This window comes from Scyliorhinus torazame, chromosome 2, assembly GCF_047496885.1.
Source record: "Scyliorhinus torazame isolate Kashiwa2021f chromosome 2, sScyTor2.1, whole genome shotgun sequence".
Lineage (NCBI taxonomy): Eukaryota > Metazoa > Chordata > Chondrichthyes > Carcharhiniformes > Scyliorhinidae > Scyliorhinus > Scyliorhinus torazame.
The window spans coordinates 351451585-351472653 of NC_092708.1; the positions used below are offsets into that span (position 1 = coordinate 351451585).

The window sequence follows — 21069 nt, forward strand, 5'->3', positions numbered from 1 at the left end:
CATTCTCTGACCGTGCCAGCCTTGAACCCCATCTCTACCTTGTTTATTCATCTCCTCCATGCCTCCCTTGTGCTCATTTCATTCACGTGCCCCACACCTCTGTAGCACCTCAACCTAATTCCCTAACTTCATTGCAGTGTTAACGTAAATACTTGTGACAATAAAGATTGATTATTATTACGGTCTTTGTGGCATTATAAATGGTTCACTCTCCAGAGGCACATCCTCTATTTTAAAAGTGCATTAATCAATTCCCCCAAAAAGATATTTGACCTCCCTGTTCTGGCAAATTACCATCCAATCGCCAATCGTGCCTTCCAAAGATCTTGAACATATTTACGAGATATAAAAGGATTTTGCCTGCACTGGAAAATTTTATAATCAATGAGATCAAGAGGCAGTGAAGAAATACGCCCAAATTGCAGTTATATCAGGGAGTCTAACGTCCATAGTTCACCTTTGGATGTATGTCTCAACAAGCCATTCAAGGATCATTTGCACCAAATGGAATGGAGATGGTTGACAGAGAAAACCCCTTCAAAAAGACTGGTAATATGCGTACTGCCCCACTTGACATTTTGCATGGTTGACACCAGATCGTGCAATGCTATTAATACACAAACTGATCTTACAAAAAAAAAATGCAGAATATCCAATGCAATGGAAAGAGGGAAAGATCATTTATTCAAAGGACGGAGAGGAACATAATTTATTGTGGAGGGATGGTTCTGAAGCCAAAAGTGCCAAATCTGATCCAGATTGGGAATGTTATAATGGTGCCATAGTAAAGTGACTCAGAATGAACTTGATGAACTCTTGTGTGGGATGTCGAAGATAATGAATTTGACAGTTTTAAAAATGTTTAGATTGTGGTTTGAGGTATTCTTGTAGAATTAATTCACTCAATAAAATGCGTCACATTGATTTAATTTGGATTACCAGTGTTTATTTTTTTCACATTTCAAAATGGTGATCACCTACACCAATGCCGGAGGTTCACATCTTATACTTGGCGTGTAAGTTGACTCCTGTTTTTGCAACAATTTTTTTAAACTTCAACGGTTGGCTTATAAACTGCTATCTACGATGCACGCTCAAAGTCTCTGTCATTTCTTTGTTTTCCATTACCAATTCCCCAGTCTCATCCTCTAAGGGACCAATGTTTACTTTAGCTACTCAATTTATTTCTATATATTATACTTTAATTTATTTAATTGGGATTTCATGGTTTTGTGACGGGGAGGTCGTGTCTCACGAACTTGATAAGAGTTTTTCGAAGAGGTCACAAAGATGATTGATGCAGGTAGGGCAGTGGATGTTGTCTATATGGACTTCAGTAAAGGCCTTTGACAAGGTCCCTCATGGTAGACTGGTACAAAAGGTGAGGTCACACGGGATCAGGGGTGAGCTGGCAAGGTGGATACAGAACTGGCTAGGTCATAGAAGGCAGAGAGTAGCAATGGAAGGATGCTTTACTAATTGGAGGGCTGTGACTAGTACATAAAAAGCAAGACACGTACATAAAAAGCAAGAGGGTAGCCAGGGAAAGGGTTGGCCCACTGAAGGATAGGCAAGGGAATCTATGTGTGGAGCCAGAGGAAATGGGCAAGGTACTAAATGAATACTTTGCATCAGTATTCACCAAAGAGAAGGAATTGGTAGATGTTGAGTCTGGAGAAGGGGGTGTAGATAGCCTGGGTCACATTGTGATCCAAAAAGACGAGGCGTTGGGTGTCTTAAAAAATATTAAGGTAGATAAGTCCCCAGGGCCTGATGGGATCTACCCCAGAATACTGAAGGAGGCTGGAGAGGAAATTGCTGAGGCCTTGACAGAAATCTTTGGATCCTCGCTGTCTTCAGGGGATGTCCCGGAGGACTGGAGAATAGCCAATGTTGTTCCTCTGTTTAAGAAGGGTAGCAAGGATAATCCCGGGAACTACAGGCCGGTGAGCCTTCCTTCAGTGGTAGGGAAATTACTGGAGAGAATTCTTCGAGACAGGATCTACTCCCATTTGGAAGCAAATGGACGTATTAGTGAGAGGCAGCACGGTTTTGTGAAGGGGAGGTCGTGTCTCACTAACTTGATAGAGTTTTTCGAGGAGATCACTAAGATGATTGATGCAGGTAGGGCAGTAGATGTTGTCTATATGGACTTCAGTAAGGCCTTTGACAAGGTCCCTCATGGTAGACTAGTACAAAAGGTGAAGTCACACGGGATCAGGGGTGAACTGGCAAGGTGGATACAGAACTGGCTAGGCCATAGAAGGCAGAGGGTAGCAATGGAGGGATGCTTTTCTAATTGGAGGGCTGTGACCAGTGGTGTTCCACAGGGATCAGTGCTGGGACCTTTGCTCTTTGTAGTATATATAAATAATTTGGAGGAAAATGTAACTGGTCTGATTAGTAAGTTTGCAGACGACACAAAGGTTGGTGGAATTGCGGATAGCGATGAGGACTGTCGGAGGATACAACAGGATTTAGATTGTCTGGAGACTTGGGCGGAGAGATGGCAGATGGAGTTTAATCCGGACAAATGTGAGGTAATGCATTTTGGAAGGGCTAATGCAGGTAGGGAATATACAGTGAATGGTAGAACCCTCAAGAGTATTGAAAGTCAAAGAGATCTAGGAGTACAGGTCCACAGGTCATTGAAAGGGGCAACACAGGTGGAGAAGGTAGTCAAGAAGGCATACGGCATGCTTGCCTTCATTGGCCGGGGCATTGAGTATAAGAATTGGCAAGTCATGTTGCAGCTGTATAGAACCTTAGTTAGGCCACACTTGGAGTATAGTGTTCAATTCTGGTCGCCACACTACCAGAAGGATGTGGAGGCTTTAGAGAGGGTGCAGAAGAGATTTACCAGAATGTTGCCTAGTATGGAGGGCATAAGCTATGAGGAGCGATTGAATAAACTCGGTTTGTTCTCACTGGAACGAAGGAGGTTGAGGGGAGACCTGATAGAGGTATACAAAATTATGAGGGGCATAGACCGAGTGGATAGTCAGAGGCTTTTCCCCAGGGTAGAGGGGTCAATTACTAGGGGGCATAGGTTTAAGGTGAGAGGGGCAAGGTTTAGAGTAGATGTACGAGGCAAGTTTTTTACGCAGAGGGTAGTGGGTGACTGGAACTCACTACCGGAGGAGGTAGTGGAAGCAGGGACGATAGGGACATTTAAGGGGCATCTTGACAAATATATGAATAGGATGGGAATAGAAGGATACGGACCCAGGAAGTGTAGAAGATTGTAGTTTAGTCGGGCAGTATGGTCGGCACGGGCTTGGAGGGCCGAAGGGCCTGTTCCTGTGCTGTACATTTCTTTGTTCTTTGTAGTGGCGTTCCGCAGGGATCAGTGCTGGGACCTTTACTGTTCGTAGTATATATAAATGATTTGGAGGAAAATGTTAACTGGTCTAATTATTAAGTTTGCAGACGACACAAAGGTTGGTGGAATTGCGGATAGCGATGAGGACTGTCAGAGGATACAGCAGGATTTAGATCGTTTGCAGACTTGGGCGGAGAGATGGCAGATGGAGTTTTATCCGGACAAATGTGAGGTAATGCATTTTAGAAGGTCTAATGCAGGTAGGGAATATACAGTGAATGGTAGAACCCTCAAGAGTATTGAAAGTCAGAGAGATCTAGGTGTACAGGTTCACAGGTCACTGAAAGGGGCCATGATGTGGAGATGCCGGCGTTGGACTGGGGTGAGCACAGTAAGAAGTCTTACAATACCAGGTTAAAGTCCAACAGGTTTGTTTCGATGTCACTAGCTTTCGGAGCGCTGCTCCTTCCTCAGGTGAATGAAGAGGTATGTTCCAGAAACATATGTATATATATATATAGACAGATTCAAAGGTGCCAGACAATGCTTGGAATGTGAGCATTAACAGGTGATTAAATCTTTACAGATCCAGAGATGGGGTGACCCCAGGTTAAAGAGGTGTGGATTGTGTCAAGCCAGGACAGTTGGTAGGATTTTGCAGGCCAGATGGTGGGGGATGAATGTAATGCGACATGAATCCCAGGTCCCGGTTGAGGCCGCACTCATGTGTGCGGAACTTGGCTATACGTTTCTGCTCGGCGATTCTGCGTTGTCAGGCGTTCTGAAGGCCTCCTTGGAGAATGCTGACCCGGAGATCAGAGGCCGAATGCCCTTGACTGCTGAAGTGTTCCCCGACTGGAAGGGAACATTCCTGCCTGGTGATTGTCACGCGATGTCCGTTCATTCGTTGTCGCAGCGTCTGCATGGTCTCGCCAATGTACCACGCTTCGGGACATCCTTTCCTGCAGCGAATGAGGTAGACAACGTTGGCCGAGTCGCACGAGTATGTACCGCGTACCTGGTGGGTGGTGTTCTCACGTGTAATGGTGATATCCATGTCGATGATCTGGCACATCTTGCAGAGATTGCCATGGCATGGTTGTGTGGTGTCGTGGTCACTGTTCTGAAGGCTGGGTAGTTTGCTGCAAACAATGGTTTGTCTGAGGTTGCGCAGTTGTTTGAAGGCAAGTAGTGGGGATGACCTTGGCAAGATGTTCATCTTCATCGCTGACATGTTGAAGGCTGTGAAGAAGATGTCGTAGTTTCTCCGCTCCGGGAAAGTACTGGACGACGAAGGGTATTCTGTCGGTTGTGTCCCATGTTTGTCTTCTGAGGAGGTCGGTGCGGTTTTTTGCTATGGCGCGTTAGAACTGTCGATCGATGAGTCGAGCGCCATATCCCGTTCGTACGAGGGCATCTTTCAACGTCTGTAGATGTCTGTTACGCTCCTCCTCGTCTGAGCAGATCCTGTGTATACGGAGAGCTTGTCCATAGGGGATGGCTTCTTTAATGTGTTTAGGGTGGAAGCTGGAGAAGTGGAGCATCGTGAGGTTATCCGTGGGTTTGCGGTAAAGCGAAGTGCTGAGGTGACCGTCCTTGATGGAGACGAGTGTGTCCAAGAATGCAACTGATTTTGGAGAGTAGTCCATGGTGAGTCTGATGGTTGGATGGAACTTATTGATGTCATCGTGTAGTCGTTTCAGTGATTCTTCGCGTGGGTCCAAAGGAAAAAAATGTCATCGATGTATCTGGTGTATAACGTCGGTTGAAGGTCCTGTGCGGTGAGGTGGTCTTTTTTTTCAAATATGTTTATTCAAAGTGTTTCCAACAAAACTTTTCAACCAATTAAAGCCCCTCCCCCCGTAACAGAAAAGAAAAAGAGAAGGAACAGAACCAAACATAAACATATCAATCCAACATAATACAGAACTTGTACAATGGGTTCCTCCCACACATATTGACTCTCCCATATGTTTATGTTCTTCCTTTTTCAAGTGCCCCGAGGAAAACCCGGAGTAGGTCTTGTTCAAACTTGTGTATGAAGATGTTGGCGTATTGGGGTGCGAATTTGGTCCCCATGGCTGTTCCGTGCATCTGGATGAAGAACTTGTTGACGAAGGTGAAGACGTTGTGATCCAGAATGAAGCGGATGAGTTGCAGAATTGTGTCTGGAGATTGGCAGTTGTCGGTGTTGAGTACTGAGGCTGTTGCAGCAATACCGTCGTCATGGGGGATGCTGGTGTAGAGTGCCGAGAAGTCCATTGTGACGAGGAATGTTCCTGGTTCAACTGGTCCATGGGTGCTGAGTTTCTGTAGGAAGTCCGTCGTGTCGCGACAGAAGCTGGGTGTACCTTGTACGATGGGTTTCAAGATGCCCTCGATGTAGCCAGAGAGGTTCTCACACAGGGCCTGAAACAATAGGACGGCCTGGTGTGTTGGCCTTGTGTATTTTCAGGAGGCAGTAGAGATCTCCATTGCGGGGAATACGTGGGATGAGAGCACATAGGGTGCTCTGAAGATCTGGATCCAAGGTCTTGATCAGTCTGTTAAGTTGGCGGATGTGTTCCTTGGTCAAATCTGCGGGTAACTGTCTGTAGTGTACTTGGTTGTTCAGTTGTCGGTATACTTCGTTGCAGTAGTCCGTTCTGTTCAGTATGACAGTGGCCCCTCCTTTGTCTGCTGGTTTGATGACGATGCTGCGGTTGGTCTTGAGAGCCGCACCGACCTCCTCAGAAGACAAACATTGGACACAACCGACAGAATACCCTTCGTCGTCCAGTATTTTCCCGGAGCGGAGAAACTACGACATCTTCTTCACAGCCTTCAACACGTCATCGATGAAGATGAACATCTTGCCAAGGTCATCCTCACACCCCCACTACTTGCCTTCAAACAACCGCGCAACCTCAAACAAACCATTGTTTGCAGCAAACTACCCAGCCTTCAGAACAGCGACCATGACACCACACAACCCTGCCATGGCAATCTCTGCAAGACGTGCCAGATCATCGACATGGATACCACCATTACACGCGAGAACACCACCCACCAGGTACGCGGTACATACTCGTGCGACTCTGCCAACGTTGTCTACCTCATACGCTGCAGGAAAGGATGTCCCGAAGCATGGTACATTGGCGAGACCATGCAGACGCTGCGACAACGAATGAACGGACATCGCGCGACAATCACCAGGTAGGAATGTTCCCTTCCAGTCGGGGAACACTTCAGCAGTCAAGGGCATTCAGCCTCTGATCTCCGGGTAAGCGTTCTCCAAGGCGGCGTTCAGGACACCTGACAACGCAGAATCGCCGAGCAGAAACGTATAGCCAAGTTCCGCACACATGAGTGCAGCCTCAGCTGGGACCTGGGATTCATGTCGCATTACATTCATCCCCCACCATCTGGCGTGCAAAATCCTACCAACTGTCCTGGCTTGACACAATTCACACCTCTTTAACCTGGGGTTACCCCATCTCTGGATCTGTAAGATTTAATTACCTGCTAATGCTCATATTCCAAGCATTGTCTGGCATCTTTGAATCTGTCTATATATATGTTTCTGGAACATACCTCTTCATTAACCTGAGGAAGGAGCAGCACTCCGAAAGCTAGTGACATCGAAACAAACCTGTTGGACTTCAACCTGGTGTTGTAAGACTTCTTACTTAAAGGGGCAACACAGGTGGAGAAGGTAGTCAAGAAGGCATACGGCATGCTTGCCTTCATTGGCCGGGGCATTGAGTATAAGAATTGGCAAGTCATGTTGCAGCTGTATAGAACATTAGTTAGGCCACACTTGGAGTATAGTGTTCAATTCTGGTCGCCACACAACCAGACTTTAGAGAGGGTGCAGAAGAGATTTACCTGGATGTTGCCTGGTATGGAGGGCATTAGCTATGAGGGGCGGTTGAATAAACTTGGTTTGTTCTCACTGGAACGACGGAGGTTGAGGGGCGACTTGATAGAGTTCTACAAAATTATGAGGGGCAAAGACAGAGTGGATAGTCAGAGGCTTTTTCCCAGGGTAGAGGGGTCAATTACTAGGGGCATAGGTTTAAGGTGCGAGGGGCAAGGTATAGAGGAGATGTACGAGGCAAGTTTTTTTACACAGAGGGCAGTGGGTGCCTGGAACCCGCTGCCGGAGGAGGTGGTGGAAGCAGGGACGATAGTGATATTTAAGGGGCATCTTGACAAATACATCAATAGGATGGGAATAGAGGGATACGGACCCAGGAAGTGTAGAAGATTTTAGTTTAGACGGGCAGCATGGTCGGCACAGGCTTGGAGGGCCGAAGGGCCTGTTCCTGTGCTGTACTTTTCTTTGTTCTTGGTTAGAATGATCACTCAAAATTATGAGTACAAATATTTAATTTTCCTAGTTAAGCTATAAATTTAAATACAGTACTTCCACTTTCTTGGCCCTAGTTCAGAGGAACATAAACAACTCCACATTCTGGGATTCACTCCATAATGCTTACCTTCTATTTTTCATCTTCTCCAACAAGACTATATTAAAACTGAATTCATTGGGCAAACATTTGGTTAGCCCTCCGAAATGTTGTTTTATGCCTCAGCATCTATTCTTTAAAGGTGTTGCATAACTAAGGATCTGCTATTGTGAATAAAATTACTCAAAATGATATGGTACAAAGTACTCTTTACAGAAGTTTAAATTCGATTTAAGATATTGGTGGTAGGGTTGAGGCTTGGAGGTTACTATCAATACCTGCTCATTACCATAAACCCATAAGATGCAAAGATTCTCGAGCAATTGTAAATAAGAAATACTACCGCTTGGTCAGTCTTGACATTCAAAAATCTTTATGTACAAATACTAGAGTAGCCCAATGGCACTACTGGTTGGTGTATTCACGCAGGGAAATCTGAATAGTTGGGCGAGGGTAAAATCATCTGCACTGCCTAATCATGATGCTACTCCTAACAACCCAGTCAAGATTGGGATGTGTCAATTAGGGACTGGAATTTTGTTTTATTCTTGTATGTTCAACATCCTCTAGCTATAGTGTCAATAGGACTCATTTGGTAGCCGTTCATAGACAGAAAATTGGCATTCAAGTCTCATTCCACATTAGAGAACACAGTCTAGGCGTATACTCCAAAGCAGCATAAGTTTATCTGAAGTCCAGCCTGACTCCTAACTGGACATAAAATATTTCATGGTACCATTTGGAGATCAGAAAGTTCTTCTGCCGGCCTGAGCAATATCTACCCATGAACTACCACCAAAACTGATTAGTTGGGCATTTATTTAATTTATTGTGGGAGCAGGCTGTATCGACATCACCGTGGCCTCACATGGCTGTGAAACAACATGGACATCCGTAGGATACAAAAGGTATCAGATATCTCGCAAATTACAGAGAGATTGATAGTTGGGTGGTTTAGCATTACCCAATTTATTGATTTATTTTTGGGCTGCCAAGATTGAGAAAGTACTGGGGTGGCTTAGTGATCATGTTCCATACGGAGGCAAATTTATTGTTCAGATTTGCCCCGCTGCCCTGGGTCCCTGCCATCAAAGCATGAGTGAAATACTTGACCCACCCACCCCTTCCGCACCTTGTCTGGTCCCTTACCCGCAAACGAGTCTCCTGCAGAAACATTACATCAACATTCCAATTTCTTTTAAGGTGAGCAAATACCCTCAACCTTTTCACTGGGCCACTCAACCCCCTGACATTCCAGGTGACCAACCCATTTGGGGGCCTCCCTTCCCCCCCCCCCCCTCAACCTGGAGTCGGCCATTTCCACCAAGAGGGGTTATCCAACATCTACTTAGAGAATGCAGGCACCAGATCTACCCAAGATGGACACCAAACCCACCAGCAAGACAAAACAAAGAGAAATCTGTCGTTATCCCTGCAGCCCCCCCCCCCCCTCCAGGTTAAAGAGGTGTGGATTGTGTCAAGCCAGGACAGTTGGTAGGATTTTGCAGGCCAGATGGTGGGGGATGAATGTAATGCGACATGAATCCCAGGTCCCGGTTGAGGCCGCACTCATGTGTGCGGAACTTGGCTATACGTTTCTGCTCGGCGATTCTGCGTTGTCAGGCGTTCTGAAGGCCTCCTTGGAGAATGCTGACCCGGAGATCAGAGGCCGAATGCCCTTGACTGCTGAAGTGTTCCCCGACTGGAAGGGAACATTCCTGCCTGGTGATTGTCACGCGATGTCCGTTCATTCGTTGTCGCAGCGTCTGCATGGTCTCGCCAATGTACCACGCTTCGGGACATCCTTTCCTGCAGCGAATGAGGTAGACAACGTTGGCCGAGTCGCACGAGTATGTACCGCGTACCTGGTGGGTGGTGTTCTCACGTGTAATGGTGATATCCATGTCGATGATCTGGCACATCTTGCAGAGATTGCCATGGCATGGTTGTGTGGTGTCGTGGTCACTGTTCTGAAGGCTGGGTAGTTTGCTGCAAACAATGGTTTGTCTGAGGTTGCGCAGTTGTTTGAAGGCAAGTAGTGGGGATGACCTTGGCAAGATGTTCATCTTCATCGCTGACATGTTGAAGGCTGTGAAGAAGATGTCGTAGTTTCTCCGCTCCGGGAAAGTACTGGACGACGAAGGGTATTCTGTCGGTTGTGTCCCATGTTTGTCTTCTGAGGAGGTCGGTGCGGTTTTTTGCTATGGCGCGTTAGAACTGTCGATCGATGAGTCGAGCGCCATATCCCGTTCGTACGAGGGCATCTTTCAACGTCTGTAGATGTCTGTTACGCTCCTCCTCGTCTGAGCAGATCCTGTGTATACGGAGAGCTTGTCCATAGGGGATGGCTTCTTTAATGTGTTTAGGGTGGAAGCTGGAGAAGTGGAGCATCGTGAGGTTATCCGTGGGTTTGCGGTAAAGCGAAGTGCTGAGGTGACCGTCCTTGATGGAGACGAGTGTGTCCAAGAATGCAACTGATTTTGGAGAGTAGTCCATGGTGAGTCTGATGGTTGGATGGAACTTATTGATGTCATCGTGTAGTCGTTTCAGTGATTCTTCGCGTGGGTCCAAAGGAAAAAAATGTCATCGATGTATCTGGTGTATAACGTCGGTTGAAGGTCCTGTGCGGTGAGGTGGTCTTTTTTTTCAAATATGTTTATTCAAAGTGTTTCCAACAAAACTTTTCAACCAATTAAAGCCCCTCCCCCCGTAACAGAAAAGAAAAAGAGAAGGAACAGAACCAAACATAAACATATCAATCCAACATAATACAGAACTTGTACAATGGGTTCCTCCCACACATATTGACTCTCCCATATGTTTATGTTCTTCCTTTTTCAAGTGCCCCGAGGAAAACCCGGAGTAGGTCTTGTTCAAACTTGTGCATGAAGATGTTGGCGTATTGGGGTGCGAATTTGGTCCCCATGGCTGTTCCGTGCATCTGGATGAAGAACTTGTTGACGAAGGTGAAGACGTTGTGATCCAGAATGAAGCGGATGAGTTGCAGAATTGTGTCTGGAGATTGGCAGTTGTCGGTGTTGAGTACTGAGGCTGTTGCAGCAATACCGTCGTCATGGGGGATGCTGGTGTACAGTGCCGAGAAGTCCATTGTGACGAGGAATGTTCCTGGTTCAACTGGTCCATGGGTGCTGAGTTTCTGTAGGAAGTCCGTCGTGTCGCGACAGAAGCTGGGTGTACCTTGTACGATGGGTTTCAAGATGCCCTCGATGTAGCCAGAGAGGTTCTCACACAGGGCCTGAAACAATAGGACGGCCTGGTGTGTTGGCCTTGTGTATTTTCAGGAGGCAGTAGAGATCTCCATTGCGGGGAATACGTGGGATGAGAGCACATAGGGTGCTCTGAAGATCTGGATCCAAGGTCTTGATCAGTCTGTTAAGTTGGCGGATGTGTTCCTTGGTCAAATCTGCGGGTAACTGTCTGTAGTGTACTTGGTTGTTCAGTTGTCGGTATACTTCGTTGCAGTAGTCCGTTCTGTTCAGTATGACAGTGGCCCCTCCTTTGTCTGCTGGTTTGATGACGATGCTGCGGTTGGTCTTGAGAGCCGCACCGACCTCCTCAGAAGACAAACATTGGACACAACCGACAGAATACCCTTCGTCGTCCAGTATTTTCCCGGAGCGGAGAAACTACGACATCTTCTTCACAGCCTTCAACACGTCATCGATGAAGATGAACATCTTGCCAAGGTCATCCTCACACCCCCACTACTTGCCTTCAAACAACCGCGCAACCTCAAACAAACCATTGTTTGCAGCAAACTACCCAGCCTTCAGAACAGCGACCATGACACCACACAACCCTGCCATGGCAATCTCTGCAAGACGTGCCAGATCATCGACATGGATACCACCATTACACGCGAGAACACCACCCACCAGGTATGCGGTACATACTCGTGCGACTCTGCCAACGTTGTCTACCTCATACGCTGCAGGAAAGGATGTCCCGAAGCATGGTACATTGGCGAGACCATGCAGACGCTGCGACAACGAATGAACGGACATCGCGCGACAATCACCAGGTAGGAATGTTCCCTTCCAGTCGGGGAACACTTCAGCAGTCAAGGGCATTCAGCCTCTGATCTCCGGGTAAGCGTTCTCCAAGGCGGCGTTCAGGACACCTGACAACGCAGAATCGCCGAGCAGAAACGTATAGCCAAGTTCCGCACACATGAGTGCAGCCTCAGCTGGGACCTGGGATTCATGTCGCATTACATTCATCCCCCACCATCTGGCGTGCAAAATCCTACCAACTGTCCTGGCTTGACACAATTCACACCTCTTTAACCTGGGGTTACCCCATCTCTGGATCTGTAAGATTTAATTACCTGCTAATGCTCATATTCCAAGCATTGTCTGGCATCTTTGAATCTGTCTATATATATGTTTCTGGAACATACCTCTTCATTAACCTGAGGAAGGAGCAGCACTCCGAAAGCTAGTGACATCGAAACAAACCTGTTGGACTTCAACCTGGTGTTGTAAGACTTCTTACTTAAAGGGGCAACACAGGTGGAGAAGGTAGTCAAGAAGGCATACGGCATGCTTGCCTTCATTGGCCGGGGCATTGAGTATAAGAATTGGCAAGTCATGTTGCAGCTGTATAGAACATTAGTTAGGCCACACTTGGAGTATAGTGTTCAATTCTGGTCGCCACACAACCAGACTTTAGAGAGGGTGCAGAAGAGATTTACCTGGATGTTGCCTGGTATGGAGGGCATTAGCTATGAGGGGCGGTTGAATAAACTTGGTTTGTTCTCACTGGAACGACGGAGGTTGAGGGGCGACTTGATAGAGTTCTACAAAATTATGAGGGGCAAAGACAGAGTGGATAGTCAGAGGCTTTTTCCCAGGGTAGAGGGGTCAATTACTAGGGGCATAGGTTTAAGGTGCGAGGGGCAAGGTATAGAGGAGATGTACGAGGCAAGTTTTTTTACACAGAGGGCAGTGGGTGCCTGGAACCCGCTGCCGGAGGAGGTGGTGGAAGCAGGGACGATAGTGATATTTAAGGGGCATCTTGACAAATACATCAATAGGATGGGAATAGAGGGATACGGACCCAGGAAGTGTAGAAGATTTTAGTTTAGACGGGCAGCATGGTCGGCACAGGCTTGGAGGGCCGAAGGGCCTGTTCCTGTGCTGTACTTTTCTTTGTTCTTGGTTAGAATGATCACTCAAAATTATGAGTACAAATATTTAATTTTCCTAGTTAAGCTATAAATTTAAATACAGTACTTCCACTTTCTTGGCCCTAGTTCAGAGGAACATAAACAACTCCACATTCTGGGATTCACTCCATAATGCTTACCTTCTATTTTTCATCTTCTCCAACAAGACTATATTAAAACTGAATTCATTGGGCAAACATTTGGTTAGCCCTCCGAAATGTTGTTTTATGCCTCAGCATCTATTCTTTAAAGGTGTTGCATAACTAAGGATCTGCTATTGTGAATAAAATTACTCAAAATGATATGGTACAAAGTACTCTTTACAGAAGTTTAAATTCGATTTAAGATATTGGTGGTAGGGTTGAGGCTTGGAGGTTACTATCAATACCTGCTCATTACCATAAACCCATAAGATGCAAAGATTCTCGAGCAATTGTAAATAAGAAATACTACCGCTTGGTCAGTCTTGACATTCAAAAATCTTTATGTACAAATACTAGAGTAGCCCAATGGCACTACTGGTTGGTGTATTCACGCAGGGAAATCTGAATAGTTGGGCGAGGGTAAAATCATCTGCACTGCCTAATCATGATGCTACTCCTAACAACCCAGTCAAGATTGGGATGTGTCAATTAGGGACTGGAATTTTGTTTTATTCTTGTATGTTCAACATCCTCTAGCTATAGTGTCAATAGGACTCATTTGGTAGCCGTTCATAGACAGAAAATTGGCATTCAAGTCTCATTCCACATTAGAGAACACAGTCTAGGCGTATACTCCAAAGCAGCATAAGTTTATCTGAAGTCCAGCCTGACTCCTAACTGGACATAAAATATTTCATGGTACCATTTGGAGATCAGAAAGTTCTTCTGCCGGCCTGAGCAATATCTACCCATGAACTACCACCAAAACTGATTAGTTGGGCATTTATTTAATTTATTGTGGGAGCAGGCTGTATCGACATCACCGTGGCCTCACATGGCTGTGAAACAACATGGACATCCGTAGGATACAAAAGGTATCAGATATCTCGCAAATTACAGAGAGATTGATAGTTGGGTGGTTTAGCATTACCCAATTTATTGATTTATTTTTGGGCTGCCAAGATTGAGAAAGTACTGGGGTGGCTTAGTGATCATGTTCCATACGGAGGCAAATTTATTGTTCAGATTTGCCCCGCTGCCCTGGGTCCCTGCCATCAAAGCATGAGTGAAATACTTGACCCACCCACCCCTTCCGCACCTTGTCTGGTCCCTTACCCGCAAACGAGTCTCCTGCAGAAACATTACATCAACATTCTAATTTCTTTTAAGGTGAGCAAATACCCTCAACCTTTTCACTGGGCCACTCAACCCCCTGACATTCCAGGTGACCAACCCATTTGGGGGCCTCCCTTCCCCCCCCCCCCCCTCAACCTGGAGTCGGCCATTTCCACTAAGAGGGGTTATCCAACATCTACTTAGAGAATGCAGGCACCAGATCTACCCAAGATGGACACCAAACCCACCAGCAAGACAAAACAAAGAGAAATCTGTCGTTATCCCTGCAGCCCCCCCCCCCCCCCCACCCCATGCAGTACCTGACCCAAATGTACATAGAAAGGACAGTAAGCAGAACAAAAACCACTAAACCCTACTTCTACAGAGCCAAACCCCAAACAGGGCAAAAACACTAAGCTCATTATCTAAAACCAAACGAATATAATGAGCTGCAGTTACCCCCACCACTCCACTCCCATTAGCTTAGTCGCCAACTGGCAGGGCTGCCCCCGACCAGTGTGAAGAAAAATACTAACAGAAAAAAGACAAATTATACAAAACCCTTAAAACATGGTAATCCAACAGGGAGCTATATATTTCCCATAACAGTTACAACACAAAAAACAAAACCCCTCATAACATTGAGCTCCCCCCCCCCCCCCCTCCCACCCAACCCAACTTTTGAAACACTCATTCCAAACAAGAACAAAGAAATGCGAACATGTACAACGAACTCCAACAACTCCCCATAGCCACATGCCCATCATCAACATCCAAAAACTGTCACCCACCCCCCCGGGCCCTGGGTCACTGTCCCTGTGGAGCCCAAAAGGAATCCGCCTCCTTTTATAATCATCTTGGGCGGCACGGTGGTGTGGTTAGCACTGCTGCCTCACAGCGGCGAGGATCCGGGTTCGATCCCGGCCCCGGGTCACTGGTCGTCTGGAGTTTGCAATTCTCCCATGTCTGCGTGGGTCTCACCCCCACAAACCCAAAGATGTGCAGGGTAGGAAGATTGGCCACACTAAATTGCCCCTAAATTGGAAAAAAAGAAGAATCGGACACTCTAAATTTATTCTTTAAAATACATAATCATCTTATAAACCTCAATCAAATTGCCCTTAATTCTATGCTTCTCTAAAGCCTAGAGTCAGGGTTATCATTAATTCCAGGATGATCCTGCAATAGTGAGCAATTAGCAGATGAGAGCAGGACTCAATGATGTTTTAAGTGGTTCAGTCCAATCTGGTGGTGGATGGCTAAACCAGACATGGTAAATAAGTCATTGGACATGTACCTTATGGTGAGGATAATTTCCTGGAACTCAGTTCGATTATCAGTCGAATTTGGAGAGATATTTACCAGATTTATTCCCCCTAAATAGCCCCAGAGCTTTTTGTTTAATTAGTTTTCACCTCAGGAAAATACATGCCGATAAGTGGGAGGTTACATCAGAAGTCATTATTTACATCATGATGGCTTGGGATAAGCTTGATGAGCCACCCAATCTTCTAATGTTCCTGCAGCTTACAATTTCATTTCATCTGCTCCCATACAATAATACCCATGTTAGTGCTTCTCATTCATGGATCTCACACAGCCAGCTACAAAGTCTGTCAAGATTTAGAACATAGAACGATACAGCGCAGTACAGGCCCTTCGGCCCACGATGTTGCACCGAAACAAAAGCCATCTAACCTACACTATGCCATTATCATCCATATGCTTATCCAATAAACTTTTAAATGCCCTCAATGTTGGCAAGTTTTTTGCTACAGTTAGTTGTTTTGTTTTAAACCTAGCTTTTCTGGGATGCTGTTTTTAGCAAATTAATAGGATTAATGGTGCTTCTTACATGTCTGAGCCGAGGTTTCCCGCCACAATGGTTGACAGGGCCTTCAACCGTATCCGACTCATCTCCCCCAATTCTGCCCTCCCCGCCTTCCCCCTCCTTCCGAGAACCATGATAGGGTTCCCTCGTCCTCTCTTTTCACCCCCCAGCCTCCACATTCAAAGGATTATCCTTCACCATTTCCACCAACTCCAGCAAAACACCATCACAAAACACATCTTCCCCTCATCTCCTCGTCAACCTTCCGTAGGGATCGTTCTGTCCGTGACACCCTGGTCCACTCCTCCATCACCCCCAACACCTCATGCCTTCCCATGGCACCTTCCATGCAATTGCAGGTGACGTCTGTCCCCCTTCCATCTAACCTCAAACACTCCTTTTCAGGTGAAGCAGCATTTCAATTACACCTTCTTCAATTTTGTTCACTGTATTCATTGCTCACAATCCACTTTCCTTTAATTGGGGAGACTAAACACTGACTGGGTGACTGCTTTGCATATCATCACTCAATCCGCAAGTATGACCTCGGCCTGCCTGCCGCTTGCCATTTAAATTCACTACCTAGCTCCATGCCCACATTTCCGTCCTTGGCCAACTGCAATGTTCCAGTGAAGCCCAACACGAACTAGAGAAACAGCACATCATCTTCCAATTAGGCACTTCGGACTTAACACGGAGTTCAACAAGTTCAGACTGTGCACTCCCTCCTACATTTTGATAATTTTTAAACAGGTTTTTCCCTTCCGCCCCGTAGAGCCACTCTGTACCTGTTCTCTTGTTTTGCTGAAGACAGCGCTGACCTTTGGTCAGTTATAAACACATTCTGTTAACGGACCTTTATGCCACAGTTAGCACCATCCCTCAACTTTAACAAACCCTTTGTATTTAAAAAAAAAAAAAATTTTTAGAGTACCCAATTCTTTTCTTTTACAATTAAGGGGCAATTTAGCTTGGCCAACCAATACCCTGCACATCGTTGGGTTGTGGGGGTGAGACCCACACAAACACGGGGAGAATGTGAAAACTCAACACGGACAGCGACCCGGAAGCCGGGATCGAACCCAGGTCCTCAGCGCCGTGAGGCAGCAGTGCTAACCACTGCAGCACCGTGCCTCCTTCTTTGTCTTGTGTGCATGACATCTTTGTCAAATTTCTACCCCTGACCTTCTATTTTGCTCCACCCTCTCTCTCTCCAACAGTATAAAATCCATCACATTTCTACCTTTCTGCAGCCCAAAAGAAGTCTCACAGACTTGAAACGTTAACTGTTTCTCTCCCCACAGATGCTGCCAGACCTGCTGAGTTTTCACAGCATTTTCTGTTTTTAATTTATAAAATGGTTTCCAGCATTCCTGACATGAATCTTAGAATTTACAGTGCAGAAGGAGGCCATTCGGCCCATCGAGTCTGCACCAGCTCTTGGAAAGAGCACCCTACCCAAGGTCCACACCTCCACCCTATCCCCATAACCCCACCCAATTTTGGACACTATGGGCAATTTAGCATGGCCAATCCACCTAACCTGCACATCTTTGGACTGTGGGAGGAAACTGGAGCACACAGAGGAAACCCACGCACACACGGGGAGAATGTGCAGACTCCGCACAGACAGTGACCTAAGCCGCGAATCGAACCTGGGACTCCACTTACTTACGCAGTGTAAAAACAGCTCAAGTTTATTTTAACACAGTGGCAATGATATCGGACTTCTATCTGCAGATAGGTTAATAAACATACTACAGAGGATCTAGTGCCTTGTGATTATATGCACGGTGCTGCAGTGATTAGCACTGCTGCCTCACGGCACTGAGGACCTGGGTTCGATCCTGGCTCCGGGTCACTGTCAGTGTTGAGTTTGCACATTCTCCCCGTGTTTGTGTGGGTCTCACCCCCACAACCTTGCATACAGACAAGACACATAAATATGGTCATATTTATCATTCTGATCTATATCAATTTGTCAAAACCTTAATGGCTAGTTCCAGTGAAGGTATGCTGTGTATTATTTTGTTTCTAATATTTTGGTACATGTAGCCCAAATACTGTGAAAAAAGTAGTGTCATTTAGGACAGCGATTGACAGATGAGCTACAGTAAAGCCAAACATCTACAGAATAAATTAGGAATTAACTGCAGTGTTAAGCAATGGTAGGGGATACCAATATGGCATTAAACCTGTAGCTGAATAAAGCAACACATCAAGATTAAATCAAGATATCCCAGAATTTCAATCCAATTGTGCAACAGGAAGAAAGATTTTAAAAATGACAAGTTAAATGCTAATGCATTTATTTATAATGCAGCGCTTTTGACTCCATCAGAATCCCTCTGATGACAGTTGTCATCAAATGTTGCTTGCAAAGACATTTTGTACTTCACTTGTATTCCAATAACAAATACCAAGGAGAACCATTTTAATGATTTAATTTAGTACAGAGCAAAAAGTCAAATCCAATCAGTGCTTTATAGTACAAAAACTACAAAGACTCCAAGTCAAGCATGTGGATACCCTCCAGCCTGAAGTGTAACTTCAATATTTTTCTTCTATGTTTAATTCCTTTGCACATTGCAATAACCCAGTCTTCATAAAATGAAAAATGAACTTTAAAATCAAAATGTGAAAGGTGTATGAGTAACTAACCTTCGTGTCACTGCCCGGAGTTGCAGTCAAAGCCAGAACACGGAATTGAAGTGTATAATTACATAGCTCCCGAACAACCTTCAAGAGAAAGAGGAAATGATAAAAGAAAAATTACAAGCGTTTAGTCCACATAATATGATGAAGCTACGTGCACAGCCTTTGCAGTACCGTACCTGGCAGTAAGCATGATTCCCTAATGCTTTGTGAGCTTCATCCACAACCAAACACTTCACATCAGCAGCTGGGCAAGCTTCACGAGAAAGGTCATTCATCATAACCTGCGGTGTGAGGAAGACAACTCGTTTGGCATTCCAAATATTCTGCCGATTCACTGCCTGTGTTTGTCCTGCAAAAGTTATTGAATGCTCAGCTCAATATCAATTTTAGTTCATGCACTTTTATAAAAAAGGAACAGAGGGAGATACCTAGATGGCTTCTAAATAAAAATGGCATTTTCAGGGCATTACATTGGCACTGTGTATTCGGTAACCAACAAAAAGAAACTCCAAATGTAGGTTGGATTCCGATTCTGCTCCGTTCTGAAACACACAAACTCAGGGGGCAGAATGCTAAGCAGAGGTTGTAAAATCTCCTTGTGGACGAGAAGAGAAAAAGATATCAGGACGGCGAATTCTGAATGACAGGGTCTAATATCTCTCAATAGCCAGCTATAGAGCACCGAAAACTAACTACCCAGTTCTCTGCTCTTGACAGTAAAGATGTCATGGCCACGCAAATATTGGGATATTTATCAGAATAAACTTACATTTTAAAAAGTGATACTATCTTGGAATAGATCATTTGCTTGCCCCCTCAAACCAGGGTACGGTGCAAAAGAATCTCTAAAAAAGGGAAACCATGTAACTTATTTCTCAGCCGTCAGAAGGTATAACTTGCAAGAATGTTTATAAATTTGGGTAACAGTCCATGTGGAGTTTGCACGTTCTCCCCATGTCTGTGTAGGTCTCACCCCCACAAACCCAAAGATGTGCAGGGTAGGTAGATTAGCCAGACTAAATTGGAAAACAATATTTGGGTACTCTTAAAAAAAATTTTTTTTTTAAGAATGTTTATAAATAATCACATTGCAGCAGCCAAAATAAGCTCACATGTAAAACTTATGATTTTCAAATCCTATTAAACATAATAATGGTAGGGCAGCACGGTGGTGCAGTGGTTAGCAATGCAGCCTCACGGCGCCAAGGTCCCAGGTTCGATCCCGGCCCTGGGTCACTGTCCGTGTGGAGTTTGCACATTCCCCCCGTGTTTGCGTGGGTTTCGCCCCCACAACACAAAAATGTGCAGGGTAGGTGGATTGGCGGTGCTAAATTGCCCCATAATTGGAAAAAATGAATTGGGTACTCTAAATTTGTATTTAAAAAAACACATAATAATTGTAGCAGCTTCCAATCGATAATTCTGAAACATGTGTCAAGCCCAATAAAACCCAGAATTAGTATCTAACATTGAGTCCTCTATAAGTACATGCAATCCACGTACTTTTGGCCACGTATTTTGAACTTTGTCGATTATTACTATTGTTCAAGGATGAAGAAATCTGCTCTGCTCACACTAATTTTACTTGGTCCCATGTAAAATAATATGTTGGGTGAGGAATATCTTTACAATATCTGCAGCATACTTGCATTGGCCTGATAAAGGTCACAAATGGGACTTTATTTTCAGCAGGATGCTTTGCACTGAACAATTGGGGATATTTTACTTTATATAAAATGTTTTTTCACAAAATAAATTTAGATGGATAATAGCCTCCCTCATTGTTATGGGCCAGGGTTTAGAGAACCCCAACGTGTGTCATGGAGTTCCCCTGACCCACAATTTTTAATAGATTGTGGTACGGGGAGCACACGGCCCACTCTACAGGTGTGGTACAGCAGAAATGAAAAAGTATTTTTTAAAGCAAAACAATGATTATTCTATGAACTCAAGTTAACCTTTTTAAAACATACAGTGAACATCTTAGCAACCATTAATTCAAATACAACCCCCAAAGAATACAACACTAAGTAATCCTTTAAGCTTTCCTTTTAACGTCCATACGACTTAAAACACCTTTTACGACTTCCGGTTGCGGCGATGCGGAGCTCAGCCGCACATTTCGGCAGCTCCTGCTAGAACGGACTTTTGGGCTCTCCGGAGCAGCCCCAACGGAAATTTTTGACCGATTCCCGTGTGGGAAGGTGAGAGCAAGGTCCCCCTTCCATCGTGTATGGAGGGGACCAAAAGTGGAGCGGGGGGAAAAGTGGCTTTGGAGCAGCGGCAGAAACGAGGGGGAAAAAACAAGATGGCAGAGATCGAGCAACATGGGGGCCGGACCAGCAGGAGTTTCTCAGGTG

The 21069-nt window shown here is 45.4% G+C and overlaps 1 protein-coding gene across 1 annotated transcript in view; it reads right to left on the bottom strand.

Moving 5' to 3' along the window:
* The window catches only part of fancm (FA complementation group M), a 238962-nt gene that overhangs the window by 205369 nt on the left and 12524 nt on the right, over positions 1-21069 (bottom strand). Inside the window, exons 2-3 of the mRNA XM_072491173.1 lie at positions 18886-19058; positions 18713-18790 (exon numbers count right to left, since the gene is read on the bottom strand). Coding sequence (XP_072347274.1) covers positions 18713-18790; positions 18886-19058 — 251 coding nt within the window. The remainder of the gene's footprint in view (positions 1-18712; positions 18791-18885; positions 19059-21069) is intronic.